This window comes from Podarcis cretensis (assembly GCF_951804945.1).
Source record: "Podarcis cretensis genome assembly, chromosome: 6".
NCBI lineage: Eukaryota > Metazoa > Chordata > Lepidosauria > Squamata > Lacertidae > Podarcis > Podarcis cretensis.
Window position 1 is genome coordinate 34,434,731 of NC_137175.1, and position 14,526 is coordinate 34,449,256.

The 14,526-nt window shown below is 44.6% G+C and overlaps 1 protein-coding gene across 5 annotated transcripts in view; it reads left to right on the forward strand.

Moving 5' to 3' along the window:
- The window catches only part of SYT2 (synaptotagmin 2), a 149,499-nt gene extending 136,653 nt beyond the window's left edge, over positions 1-12,846 (forward strand). For 4 of the 5 annotated variants that reach the window (XM_079979663.1, XM_079979664.1, XM_079979665.1 and 1 more), the window contains 6 exons: positions 2,662-2,790; positions 4,163-4,330; positions 4,588-4,755; positions 6,163-6,280; positions 7,263-7,396; positions 10,810-12,846. In XM_079979663.1, coding sequence (XP_079835789.1) covers positions 2,662-2,790; positions 4,163-4,330; positions 4,588-4,755; positions 6,163-6,280; positions 7,263-7,396; positions 10,810-11,016 — 924 coding nt within the window. In that variant the 3' untranslated portion in view covers positions 11,017-12,846. The remainder of the gene's footprint in view (positions 1-2,661; positions 2,791-4,162; positions 4,331-4,587; positions 4,756-6,162; positions 6,281-7,262; positions 7,397-10,809) is intronic. The other variant, XM_079979667.1, reaches the window with a different exon arrangement.
- Positions 12,847-14,526: the final 1,680 nt, after the last annotated feature.

Below are 14,526 nucleotides of genomic sequence, written 5' to 3' on the forward strand. Positions count from 1 at the left end.
AGTCTGTGGTTTCTCAGGAGCACTAGGTGTTGTTGATGATGTGTGCAGTTTTTGTCTCTATAATGCCCTTCTCTTCCTTCTCTGTGCTCTCGTTGCTCTCCTTCTGTGTTGTTCTGTCTCCATCTTACCTGACTAACCTGGATGTCAACTCACGGTAGGTCCTGATGCAAACGTCGCTTCCCTTTTAGGCTTAAAGGGACAAGGGAAGAGGGTTTAACTAACACACAATTCAAAGTTCTACGCAGGCTTTGTTAAGATGGTGGAGTTAATTGTGATATGGGACTTATACTGGGGAAGGTAAACAATTTTTTCTTACAAATTTTGGTTAAGGGGACATTAAATTCCTGCAAATCTACCCAGTTGTAAATGAGGTTGAGTGCAAAGTCTGTTTTGTGTTAATTGTTGGATAATGTGCATTATCAAATGAGTTTCTTAGCAGATCAATTTCTCTGTCAAGACAACAGACTTGTCCATACTTCCGCTTGTCCTGTGCCTGAGCTGAGCGGTTTTCCACTTGCTCCTTTCCCAGGGAAATACTGCTCTTTAGCTTTAAATCGGAGCAAACAGCAATATGTGGAAAACCTGATTGCAGTGTGCTCTGATTAAGCAGTAAAGGTCGGGGGGGGGGGGAAGCAGTGGGACAAGAAAGTGTGTGGATAAACTCCACAAGGTGAAATGAAACTCTGAATGAATTTGCATGTATCGGTGACCTGATTGTGTTTGCAAGAATTTTGTGGGGAAGGAACTAGTTTGAAAATATGCAGTACATTTGACCAAGTTAGATCAATGTATTTCATTTTAAATACGTGAATTGCTTGAACGAATAACATGTACATTGAGGGTATGTATGCATGCATACAAATGTGCGAGTGTTCCAGTCCCATTTGTTTTATGCAAGGTACAAAAAGAGAACATTGGATTTAGGTGAAGCCCCTGTTTCATTTCCTAGGCACCAACCCCATAGTGAGCACCAGCCACTCTCTCATTAAAGCTACCGAACAGCCAGGCTCCTCCCCCTGCTGCATCATGGCAACCCCACTTCCCATAATCCTCTTGCCATAGATTGGTCCCCTTTGTACACAAACCAGATAACAACAGTTCCATTGCTTACACTGTTCTCCTTGAAATCTCTCAGAGTTCACAGTTGCCATAAATCTAATCTTTATATTCTGAAAGTCAGAGCATTCAGCAGTTATGCAGAAAATTACTGAGGTGTTAAATTTATGTAGCGGCTTATCAATATATACACTGGGCAGCTTACAAGCAAATCAATATTAAATACAGCATGTAATAATAAAAATCAACACTAAGAAATTTCAGGCATCCAAAAAATAGACTTTTATTTGCAACAGAGACAACAGCAACCATTTACAAACCAGAGTAAACTTCACTGGCCACAATAGCCCAAGGTTAGTTTAAAGTGCAATTAACAATAGTCTTAACTGAGCCGTGGGTTCTGCCTCTTCCTTTCACTAAATCTGCTATCCAATAGATAGACCAGGGATAGGAGACCTGTGGCTCTCCAGATAAAACAGGACTCTCATCTCTCATCCCTGACCATTGTCTGGGATTGATGTGAGTTCATCAACATTTGGATGGCCTCAGGCCTATAATCTCTGTAGTAGATTATGATGATTAATTCATTACTCCCTCCAAGGCAAAATACAGTTAAATAAAAATATGCAATAAAAACACCACATAAAACAGAACAAAACCATTACTAACAAAGTGGAATTTTAAATGCATCAAATCCAGGTGCTACTGGATTGGCACTACTGTAGGTGCCACATAATGCCAAACCTCAGCAGGGAGCAAGAAGGACCAGGGAGGAGGAAAGTGGTTTTGAGTTTGACATGTTCACACCTTTCACATCAAGCCATGGTTTGCCTTATTGTGATATGCGAACCAGGCCACCATCTGCCTTCATTTCTTTTGCCAAAATTCATGTTCCTTTTTATTCTCTTCCTTTGGCGAAGGCTTCCATTTTCTGAAGGAAGCCTTTTGGATAGCTTCCTTGACTCTGCTGGCCTCCTCTTCGCTCCGGGGACATCTTTCCTGATCTGTATGCAGTCTAGCCGAGCTTCTAGTTTTGAACAACCCCTACCCCCAATAATTTTAGATAGTTTTGACGCCTCTTGTCTTTCCCTTTCAACTTCCCTTTTTACCAATCCCCTCATTTTGGGGGAATTTCCTCCTTCAAAGTTGGGCTTTGCCCACTGACATATATGTTAACTTTTTCACCACTAGGGTTACTGTTACAATCTGGTCCAACAACCCTTATATCTTGTACCAGGTTCTGGGCACCACTTAAGATTAAGTCCAGGACAACCACCCCTCTACCCAACTTTTCAATGATGCCGTCATTTAGGGTATCTAGAAATTTTTAACTCTTTATCGTGACTAGAATACGCCCAGTCTGTGTGGTGATGACTGAAGTCAGAGAGACCCCAAATTATGAGCAAAATACTGATAAGGAACCTTAGGCTCCCCTTTCGCCAACTCTCCTTTTCCTACTCCTGAAGTAACGCTTTATAGATTATGTACATGCCTTTCAGTGCTTAGGCAAGGTATGGGAGAAAGGATACGCATGTGTGAAGGGGAACTAGGTTCTCAGTGCATGGTGTTCCTGTGCAAAACATTATGGTATTGCTTCTCTTCCAGGACAAACAGGATGATGACGATGATGATGAAGAAGAAGGGGAAGGGGAGGGGGAACAGGAAGAGGAGAAGGAACCAGAGAACCTGGGCAAGCTGCAGTTCTCCCTAGACTATGACTTCCAGGCTAACCAGGTAAGGCACCCAAATGGGGCGAGAGAGAAGGGGAAAGGCTATGCACCCAAAGCTGTTGGAGAGATGTCACCCAATGGGAGAACAGTGATAGCAGAAGCAGTTAACACAGTTGGTAGCTATGTGTTATTTAGCCACACATGTCAGAGAGCCTCAGTGCCATTTTGATTTTGAGGGAAAGCAGCTTCAGCGAGATGGCAGTATTGTTGAGAAGCAGTATATGTGAAAGAGAAGCTTTGCTCTTTCCCTGCCCACAGCTTTTCCACTACAGACCCCCCTAAAGCTGATTTTTACCCTTACAAATGTACCAGGTGGAGGAGCTTGTGTGTGTGAAGGAAGAGTTATTTGGAGCAGAGAAGTTGAGGTTAGGAAAAGATTAAACATCCCCTTCTCCCATTCCAAATTCTCACACACTGCTTTTCCTTTAAAATCAGTGGCATGCAATTTTATGCTCTTTTTCTTTTACAGACCAGGTGATGGAATAATGGTGCTTTCCCAGTATACTTTTATTTGTAAGAAGTAACGAGAATGGCTATCTCTTGATGGTTAATGGGATAATCAACTTCATGAACATGACATAGTGGCCAATGGATTTATAGGCCCAGTTTGTGCATGGTGCTAAGCCAAACATACTGGCTTAGCATGACAAAATGTGTAAGCTCCAGAAAAATGTTTGAAGTTGCTTGGCTCCTCTGGTTGTTTTGCTGCTGCACTAGTCAAAGCCGTGGTTCGGCTTAGCATTTTATCCAAGCCTGGCTTGCAGTTTTGGTTTCTCAACAAATAATGAGCTTTAGCCAAAGTTTGCCCTGTGGTTTACAGCTCATGGTTTATCTGGGAAGGCTGAACTACAAACGCAAGTTTGGGTGATATGTTAAGTGAAATCATGGCTTGGCTCAGTTTGGTACAGCATCTAAGCAACCAGAAGGACTGGCTGAAATCTCTCCCAGAGACTGCTTGTTTGGGCTGAATCATGGTTTGTTTCAATGTTACAGAAGGGTAGTGTCCGTATTTATTGCAAGCATAATGAAAAAGGAACACATTGTTAGTTGCTGCTTTTCATTCTTCGTCATTATTTCACTTATTAAATTACTATACTGCCCTTCTTCCTAGGGCAGTTTACACTGTACAGTTATGTATTTTATATATCATAGCAATAAACTAAACTAAATAAGATGGTATTGCTAGGCGAATTGAAGAATAACACCTGTGAGTGTAACACAAAAGAGAAGGACAACGTAGGGCATCTAGTAAGAGCAGAAGGAAGGTGACAGTTCATATTAGTTCTGAGGCCAATTTCCTTCTCTATGCATTGTGCTGTTTGGCATGTGGCCTTGCAAAGCCATTTCATTTCCTAAGACCTATTTTTCCCTGACAGCTCACAGTAGGGATCCTCCAAGCAGCTGAGCTCCCAGCACTGGACATGGGGGGCACATCTGACCCTTACGTCAAAGTCTTCCTGCTTCCTGACAAGAAAAAGAAGTTTGAGACCAAAGTGCAAAAGAAGACCCTTAACCCAACCTACAATGAGACCTTTGTCTTCAAGGTGAGACTTCTGTTGGCCTAGGCATCCTCTACAGAGGATATACCGCACATCGACATATTTGTGGTAGCCCACAGAGAGAAAGAAAGAAGTACTGCAGGGAGCAATACCCAGTGTTGCTCGGAGAAAAATGGGGGGAAATTCCTGGCAATCGAAACAAAATGTATTATTGGGCAAGATTATTCCAACAGCCTCTTAAGAGAGTTTGTTCCGGGTGCCAAAGCAGTTATTGAACCACAGTCCTCTGTTCTGTGTAACAGATTCCATATCAGGAGCTGGGAGGCAAGACGTTGGTGATGGCTATTTATGACTTTGACCGTTTCTCCAAACATGACATCATTGGAGAAGTCAAGGTGCCCATGAACACGGTGGACCTGGGGCAGCCCATTGAAGAATGGAGGGATCTGGAAAGTGCAGAAAAAGAGGAGGTAAGGAGCTGATGGAACTGGAAGCATCTTGTTTTCTTTCATTGCCTTTTGCTGCTGTTTTTTTTCAATCACCTTACTGCTTTTTTTTACCTCAGCTGTGCAAATGTGGGTACTGATACTTAACACTGTATGAAGGAGCCCCACACAGAAGGTGAATTTTGCTAAGTTTCCTGAAGTCTTCGGTAGGAGGTTGGCATTGGAGAAATGCAGATTTAGAAGGCTTAGGTTCTTGCTGGGCTGAGCTGCCTTCTTTAAGGAAACCCTCAGTCTCTCAGCAGAGCATCTCTGCACCTCAGCCTTCTGCTACTAAGTGGTCTTTGTGGAAGATCATTTGCCTCTTGTCAGTACCAAAGGAATGGAAACTGATTGGTCAAGTCTAAAAACCAAATTTTCTACTGCCTAGTTGGAAGAATAAGGTCTTGGATTAAAAAATGTAACATTGATAAGTCAAAAGTGATGCATATTGGTGTGTGGTGGTGGGGAATCCCTAAACCCTACATATAAACAATGTTGAGTCCAAAATTGGCTGTTTATTGCTTTTCAGGAAATAAATCTTAACATCATTATGGGGTTTCTCACCTCAATGATTTCTGAGGGGTGGAGGAACTTGTTATTCCTCCTGCCTTAGACTGGAGCTGTGCATCCAGCCCGTGTGGTATAGAGGTTAGTGCGTTGGACTAGGACCTGTAAGACCAGGGGAGGCTCACTCAGTCAGGAACCCTCTGGGTGATTTTGAGCCAGTCACTATCTCTCAGCCTAACCTACCTCACAGGGTTGCTGTGAAGATAACATAGAGAAGGTAATAAATTTATACGTCACCTTGACCCCTTGAAGGAACGGGGAGATCTAAATGTAATAATAACTAAAAATGCATAAAGACAGCTCATTGTACTTTGAATGCATTATCTGCTGTTCCTCTGGTTTTAGTATTAATGCCTGTGTATAAGCGTACCAAAATGTGGAATAATCTCGCTGTTATTTATTCAATTTCTCACCCACCCTTCACCATAAAGTCCCAGTGTGGGTTACAGCAATTTATAAATGCAATATTAAAATAAGTTAGAAACAAATTACGGTCAAGCGAATAGGATGGTCCTTAAAGTATATATCTCAAATGTCAAAGGCCAAGATAAAGAGGTGCATCTTCAGCATGTGACAGACAACATAAGGAAGGTGTCTGATGCTTCTCCTGCTCCTGACACCAGGTCCTTTGCTTTCCTGGCTGGAGGAGGTGATGGTGGCCATAGTTGTAATGACAGGGCAACATTCAAATTATTTGTCTGCTAGACGGTGAGAAGGGGCAGTGTGAACAGGGCAGTTGTGTTATGCCATGACTTAGGACTCTGAACTTTTATTGGCGCTGAGTAGAACTTCAGATTTCATTGCTCTCCCTGTTTCCCTTGACAGCCAGAGAAACTGGGAGACATCTGTATCTCATTACGGTATGTTCCCACTGCCGGGAAACTCACTGTTTGCATCCTGGAGGCCAAGAACTTGAAAAAGATGGATGTCGGAGGACTTTCAGGTGAGTGCAGAACAACTTCATGCCCACCAGATGGCACCTCAGAGCCAGGACCAAAGGATTTTCTGGGCATTTTTGCACAATGAGGCATAAAGTAGTTCTTACTTTCATTGCTTTGTAATATGAATGTATAACCCACACCTGCCAAAATGCTGCTTCTTCCTCTTTCTCTATATTATTCCTCTTAATTACTTTATTTTGATTTGGGTTTTTTTTAACCTGCCCTTCACCCTAAGGTCTCAGAGTTCCTTTTGGGGGGGGGGGCGTCCCTTGGCCTCACATTGCTTAAGTCTGAGTGACACCAGCTTCCCATATGGCTGTGACCATTTATATCTATGGCTTTTTGACCCACCCACCCCAAAAGGGAGAGTTGTACTGGTGTGGTTGAAATACCTGCAACTGTATGGAAAGTTGCTTTCTTCAGCTTCCTGCATAGGACTGTGGCCGTTTCAATCTTGAGATGTCAGCCATTCCACTAGAGAAGCGTGAACCAGCCTTATGCTGCCCCAGGACGTGAGGAAAACCTGCTGGGTCAGGCCAAAGGCTCCTCTAGTCCAGCATCCTGTTCTCCCAGTGGCAAACCAGATGCCTGTGAGAAGCCCACAAGCATCCCCTGAGCTGAGGAAAGCACTTTCCCCACTTGCAATTCCACACGGTGGAAGTAGAGCACAGCCATCATTGCTAGTAGCCTTGTGCTCCATGCATTTGTCTAAGCCTCTTATCCCAAGTTGGTGGGTATCTTGAGCTTTTACAAAAGAGATAAGAACTCTCTGGGAAGAGGAGGAGGATCCACAGGAAATGCATCCTACATAAGTGGCTCAAAACGACCAACGATTCCAGATTATGGAGCAAAAAGTTAATGGCATTTCTGTCTGTCCTGTTCCTCTGTGCACCATGGCTAATTCCTAGCTGTTTCCCCTTGAGGTTTCCTTTCAGTGTGTGTTAGCTGCCTGCAAAGTCTGAACTGCTTAGCCTTGCTTTTCAGATCCCTATGTGAAGATCCACCTGCTGCAGAATGGCAAGAGGCTCAAGAAGAAGAAGACCACCGTCAAGAAGAAGACTCTGAACCCCTATTTCAACGAGTCGTTCAGCTTTGAAATCCCCTTTGAGCAGATACAGGTTCATCTGCTTCTCACTTGAGGGAGTTTGGGGGAGGGCCATGCAAAGGGCTCCAAGGTCACTGAGCTCATCCGTGGGCTGATAAAGTTCTCTGCCATCTTACCTGTATCATGGGATCTTATGTTGGCCTCTCAAAGTGCATGGGCCAAATCTCTGAATAGTCTAGCCTCATTTCCTCCCTGTTGGCAATGGAAGGGGAATGTTCTCAAGGGATAAGCTTTAAAAAGCTTGGTGAGTTTTGTACAGGGTGAATCCTGTAAAAGATTTGATTTAAGTTAGGCATTTTTTTAACAAGTCCAGGCCTGATTGGTCCAACCATTCTCTGATGAGGGACACTGTCAGAGCTGCCTCTAGGTCCCAGCTCACAGAGGACCAACGCTAGGCTGTAGTTATGTACAAAAGTCTTTATTGAGGTTCAGTTTCCATTTCAAAGCCGTAGCGCGCAGCTCTACGTCTTAAAGCCTAGACCGGCGAAGTACCGTCTGAGTCTCCTCCCCTATGACACCAGTTTAAGATCCTAGCCCTGCTCCACCTTTTACGCTGCTCTCTCCTCCTCTGGGTCCTCCTGCCCGCTGGGGCATTGCCCTTTCTGGACTCTTCCGACGCTGAGTTGCTTAGCTCCTCCCCCTCCCTCCGGCGGGCTTTAGGACCCGGTTCCCAATCCTCATTCTCTGCTGTCCCGCGCTCCTGTACATTTGAACTTGCCTCTCGCGCCAACCCAGTGACCTTCCTCCTGACCGTTACACTACTTCTGTCACTGCTTCCCTCTTCGGATCTGACCTCCCCTCCGTTGTCTGACTCTCCGATGGAGGTGTGGTCAGCCCTGCCTCATCTTCTCTCCCTGGTGGGGAATGCACTGGCCCTGATCCTTGGGACTCTTCCCCCCCACTCTGCTCTGATGGGGAAGCTGGTCCTGATTTCCAACTACTGCTCTGGGAGTCCCTGCTGCCCCCTTGCTCCTGGGACGTTCCCCTTGGGAACCCCCTACCCCTGGCCTCTGGCGCCCCCTTCTGAGAATCTTCCGATTCGCTGGAGAGGCTCATGGAATCCCTCGGTTCACTGTCCTCTTCTCCTATGCTCCCCTCGGATTCCTCCCCCTCGCTCTCCATCTCCTCTCCTCCCTGTGCCTCTGCTCCTGAACCCCTGACAGACACGTTTTGTACTGCACTTATTTTATTTCTTTACTACATTTATATCTCCCCTTTTCCTCTGAGGAGATAAAGGCATCATAGATGATTCCCCCTCACCCTTCCCCTTTTATCCCCACAGCAACACTTTGTGATAAGTGAGGCTGAGATATAGCAACCCACCCAAGGACACAGTGTGAGCTTCATGGATGAATGAGGATTTGAACCCAAGTCTCCCTCATCCTCATCCAACCCTCGTAATTGCTGCACCAGCACTCAGTTCATTGTTTCCCATCATAGACACCAATGTTGTAAAGAGCAACCTGAAGCCTGCCAGAGTGCAGTTTCAGTGTCTCCAACCAGAGCTCGGTTGTGCACATTTTGCTCATTCGGTCCAAACACTATATGGAATAAAGGAGAAGGAAGCATGAGCTACAGCTGCCCTCTTGGTTGTGTCAAAATTAAGTCCTCCATAGACCTCAGGGTGGTTAACAACATAAAAAAGAACAAAACATATAATAAAAAGAACAAAAGCAAACCAATAATCCCACAACATATTCAAAAGGGTATTGGATGTCAGTTAGCCCAAGGCCTGGTTTAAAAAGGAACATTTTTGCCTGGTGTCTGAAGGTGTGTAATGAAGGCACCAGGCGAATCTCTCTGAGAAGAGCATTCCACAGATGGGGAGCCACTGCAGAAAAGGCCTGCTCTTGTGTTGCCACCCTCTGGACCTCTCGTGGAGGAGGCACACGAAGAAGGGCCTCAGGTGGTGATTGCAGGGTCTGAGTGGGTTTATATGGAGACAGGCAGTCCTTGTAGTCCTGCGCCACATCCCTACCTGATTCTGATTCTGTTTCTTCTATCATCAGTTTAGGTGATGATTGTTTAGCTGGTGCCATCTGAAACATACTGAACCCACAAGCTGTTTATGTGTCTTCCTGCAAGCCACATTTCAGTCAAGATTTGATTTTAAAGGTGTTTTGACACTGAGAGATTTTGGATTTAATATCTTTTGCTGTGTTGCCCGTACACCACTGCTTTGGTGGATTTCTTGTGGCTTTGTGGTGCCCAACCATCTGTGAAGGGATTGTAGTGTGTGTTGGGGGGGCGGGACTCTGCAGTGGCTGAACCAGTGATAGGGGAATAGGATAGCTCTTGTGAATACAGAAGTCAGCCATTGCAGATCCATAGGGCCCCCTTTCAGATCTAATGATAGTAAAGCATTAAGACACACAGCAGAATTGATTACATAGCCATTCTATGATAGCATTGCCCACGTGAACTGTTTAAAATAGCATGCTTTGATGTTAATGCCTAGTAATGAGTTTAGGGATTTTACAAAGGGGGGGGGGAATGAACCATCTCAAGCCATCCGAGCCTTGTCCAAATCCCATAATTTCTGTGTACTTATCCATAAAATGATGTAGAGTCCTACTAACATATAATCACTTGTGTAAATGATGCATAGTAACTAGCTCGCTGTAGCTGCATGCAGGGAGCGTTCTGCAGAATCCATTGTTAAAGCTTTTAACCTGGTCTAGGTCACTTCAAGCTGCAGGTGTAGCTCACAAAGCAATGCTATGTATGCCTACTTGGATGTAACCCTCATGGAGTTGGTCCCACATGAGTGTATATAGGATTGCAGCCTCAGCTGATGCATTGTACATGCTTCCATCAAATTTATCAGTTAAAATTTGACAGAATAAGTGTACTTTCTTGTTTTGTTTTTACATAATGCAGGCGTAGCAGATACTTTTTTAGAGGTTTTTCCTCATATAAGAGAGTTTTTTAAATCAATATTTCCAGTTACAAACAATTCTTTTGAGTGGATTAAAGCTTCGGTCCTATAAGCACTTGCCTGGGAACAAGTTTCATTGAACTCAATGGGGCTTCTTTCTGAGAAGGCAAGCTTAAGATTGCACTGTAAAAATTCAATCTGAGCAATCCAGTGATTTAAACATTGCAGCCCTAGTCACATACAAATCACATGCATCAAATTTTGCGTGCATCATCTCATCTTTGCAGCAAGCTCTTGTTCAACCAAAAATACATGCTATTTCTGATCAGGATTTTCCCCCCAATTAGATTGTCACCCTGTTGTGATCCTCTGCTCCTTGCCCATTAATCCCAGAACAATCCCACTGCTCCTAAAGCCTGACATGTGGGAACAAACCAGCAACTATCATTTCCAGCCTTTAAAAAAATAAGATCAACTGAGCACCTACTGAACTTCAAACGGAAGTAGTATACCATAATACTAATTTCTCTTTTTTGCCTCCCATCCAGAAAGTGCAAGTTGTGATTACTGTGCTGGATTATGACAAGCTGGGGAAGAACGAAGCCATTGGCAAAGTATTTGTCGGCAACAAATCCACTGGCACGGAGCTAAGGCACTGGTCTGACATGCTGGCCAACCCACGCCGTCCCATTGCCCAGTGGCATTCCCTGAAGCCTGAAGAGGAGGTGGATGCAGCTCTTGGGAAAAACAAATAGGCAGCTCCATACCCCAGCATCACCTTCTGAACATTCAAAGTGATCAATACCTCAGTTAGGCAACGTTTGGTTTCTGTTCCGTTCTGTTTTCTAAGCTGCAATACCCTTTCTTTGATGGCTGTAGAGGGATTCTGGATGAACTCGAGAGCATCCAGAGGGGGGAAGGTTTAAAGACACAGCTGTTCCTTTCGCATTCTTCAAAGTAGTTTTGTCTGCTGCATGTTCCATCGTCTCTCTGTGTCGTTCTCTTCGAGCGCAAAGCAAGCTTCGTTCTTGGGTTTCTCCCCAAGACCACCATGAATAGCAGCACAAAGCAAGCTTTGCTTTTACTCGCTTTGGGATCTTCTTCCTTAAATTGGACCTTTGAAAACCGTGCTTGGATGATACCAGAGCCTGACAATGTGAGTTGACCAGATACACTGTGCTTGCTTTGGAAGACAGCAAGGTGCACGAAGTGGTGCTCTTGGGAACCATACAAGCATCTTCACACTTCGAGATTGGTGGCCTTCAGCCACTGGCCACCTAGCAGAGAGGACAAGGAGCAACTCTGGCACTGGGACATCCCTGATTATGTGGATAGCTGGTGGCTTAAGTCTCTTTGGTGAGGGGAGTGTGGTTTTGAGCATACAAATTACCTAATACTAATTGCCCTGTATTATCTAGGTAATGCAGTCGGTCTTCTGCTCCCTTATAGTTTTCAGTTCTTGAGTAGAACAGTGGAGTGGTACTAGGAGGCTATTGGAGTGCAATAACTACACTTGCGAGTTGCCACTCTTCTGTCTTAAGTGCAGGGCAGAGCATAAAACACACTTTGTTTTTGAAGGACAGCACCACGGGATATTTATGCTAGTAGCCTTACCATGTGGAAATTAGAAGGCCCAGCCCTGCAGGTAAGTCAACTTCTAGATAGCGGTGTTAAACTGGGTGCATAGTGGAAAACGGTAGCAATAACTTCAATGCAGCTTTGAGACCTGAAGAAAACGGCAGCCCTGGGTTGGTTTGCATACAGTTCTCATCCTGCCTTGCACTGCCATCTCTCTTTTGTGGACACAGCAACCTAAATCTGAAGAGATGTAGAGATATTTAGCTGGAAGGTTAATTTGCGTCCATATGTCAGTGGTAAGGCACGTGCATTGTATGCAAAAAGATCCCAGGTTCCACCCATTGTGCCCTCAAGTATCACTGGGAATGTCCTCTGTCTGGAGAGCCGCTGCCCATCCGAGTAGACAGCACTGGGATAGGTGGCCTGACTCAGTATAAGACAGTTTCCTACATTCCTAACATCTTAAGGATTTTTTTCAGCCAAAGGCGTATGGGAAGTACCTGTGTTTTTTCTAATGCTCTGATGATCTGATAGATGGGAAGAGCAGGTAGGACAAGCAGATTTGCCCAAAGGCCTACAGAATGCTGTATTGATCTTAGATTAATTTATCTAATTTCTCAATTAGGAGAGTTGAAGCAGCTTTCGGCTGGGAGCCTTCTCCCCCACCCCCCACCCCTGCATCGTCGCTCTTGGCTAGTAGAGGGAGCATTGTGCATGTTCGAGTTTAGAGGGAAAGCGAATCCATTCCAACCTAAGGACCAAAGATGCACCAAAGGCAGCAGCATCTCCTGTTCTATATAATATTGTCCGGCTGCCAAAAACATTTATGGTTTCTTTGCTGATCCCAGAGGGATAAGCCATATTATCTTTGCTACCTAGTGTTTGCACTGATCCCTGAAGGGCCTGCCTGTTTCATTTGTTGCACCAGATACCAATGTCTTGGATGTATTGACTCGCTGTTCAGGTTGTTGGAGCAGGAAGGATGTAGACACTGGCACCACTCCCAGCAGTGAATGTGGGCCTGATGCTTTTATGTTTGCCTTGGTTGTGTTCCATTTAGTCACCATGGTGGTCCTTGGACCTTTTGGTGCTGATAGGGGGAAAACAGATTCTAGCCACGAAGATGGTTGAGCAAGGCTCAGGCTTTATACAAGTTGCAGATTCAGGGAGCAAAAGGCCTCAAAAAACTGTCCTGTGAGGGCAAAATATTTAGCCAAGGAAGATCTCTTGTGCAAGCTTCTTCATTGGCTTAGCTTGGACCGAATCAGTCCTGCTTACCATGATCATTTTAATATTTTGGCTGCACAGCCAAATAGCGACTTATACTTTTGTGTTTGTAGGAATAGACACAGAGAGAGAGAGCACTGGTGGAGTTCTGAGCATGCAGAATAAGGCAGTCCTTGTGCTTCAGCAGCCTCTGTGGCAATAATGTCTCCCTTCCTATTCTGGCCACCAAGGCAAGACTTAAGTACCAATATTGGCTTTAAGGTTCTCAGCTGCCTGTCAGCCACCTATAAGGAATTCTGAGCTTGAAAGAACAGCTTGGCTAATGCAGACAAAGCATAGGGTTCTTGGGTGTTGTATGCTGATCTCCCATGGGTTGTAGGGTTCTTTGAATTCTTTGTTTCTCAGCTAGCTAGGATTAGGCCTCAGGTCTAGCTGAGCGGCAATAGCCGTCTCTCTGTTTTGTGCCATTCCAGCCCACAGATGAGAACTGAATGTTCCTCCATATACAAAAACGAAACAAGAATCCTGCCGTGTAGAAAACTAGCATGACAGAAGGCATCTCCTTTGTTGGTTTGTTTGTACGGAGGACCATTCCATTGTGTGATCTTCCCCTTTCAATCTCAAATGGTACAGCCCAGAAACTAGCCGTTAGAAATAGGTTGTTCTTGCCCAAATGGGCAATCCCAGGATCATTCAGACAGAATTAAACCACTTTGGTTGTAGGGGTGAGTAAATACCTTGATGTTAATGCACTTTGGGCCTTGGCTCTGCTTCTTTTTCCTTCCTCACCAACTTTACTACAGAGATGGAAAGGGAGAGCCATCACCAGCTGCTTAAAAATGCTCTAGAAATATGAAGAAAAGAAATGGGAGGGACTTCAGCATGCTTCCCTGCAAGTTGGATTAATCAAACCTAAAAAGCTACAATTGCAGCCCTGTCCACTCTGCACATTGCTACCATGGTATCACCACCTGTGGGTTGTGCTCCTAAGCCCCATGAAGTGAGACCTGGGTTTATTTATTAATCAGACCTGCAGGACCATATGCAATAGTGCCTATGCTTAATCAGAAAGAAAAAATCACTGCAGCATCTCTGAAAAGATAGCTTTGGTACTGGTTTGTTCTTTTTTAAAAAAACAAAAACAAATATGTCCATCCCCACTAAAGGGTACATTAAATTTGTTCCCGATTAAGGGTAGATAAAATTTGTGCCTCTCTTAGCTTTTAATGCTGCCACTGGCAAAGATAGGGTTTTAAGGCATCCTTGCAGAAGGATGTCCTTGTGGAGTTCTGAATCTGTCCATGATTCTTCTTCTTAACCTAGACATGGCACCATCCCTAATCAGATGCCATCACAACAGCACCACTGTAGTGCCAGGAAGTCCCAATAGCAGAGGGAAGGATCACATGTTTCTGTCCACAAAGATCAAAAGGTGCCTTTGCAGGTTGTAAGCATGATGG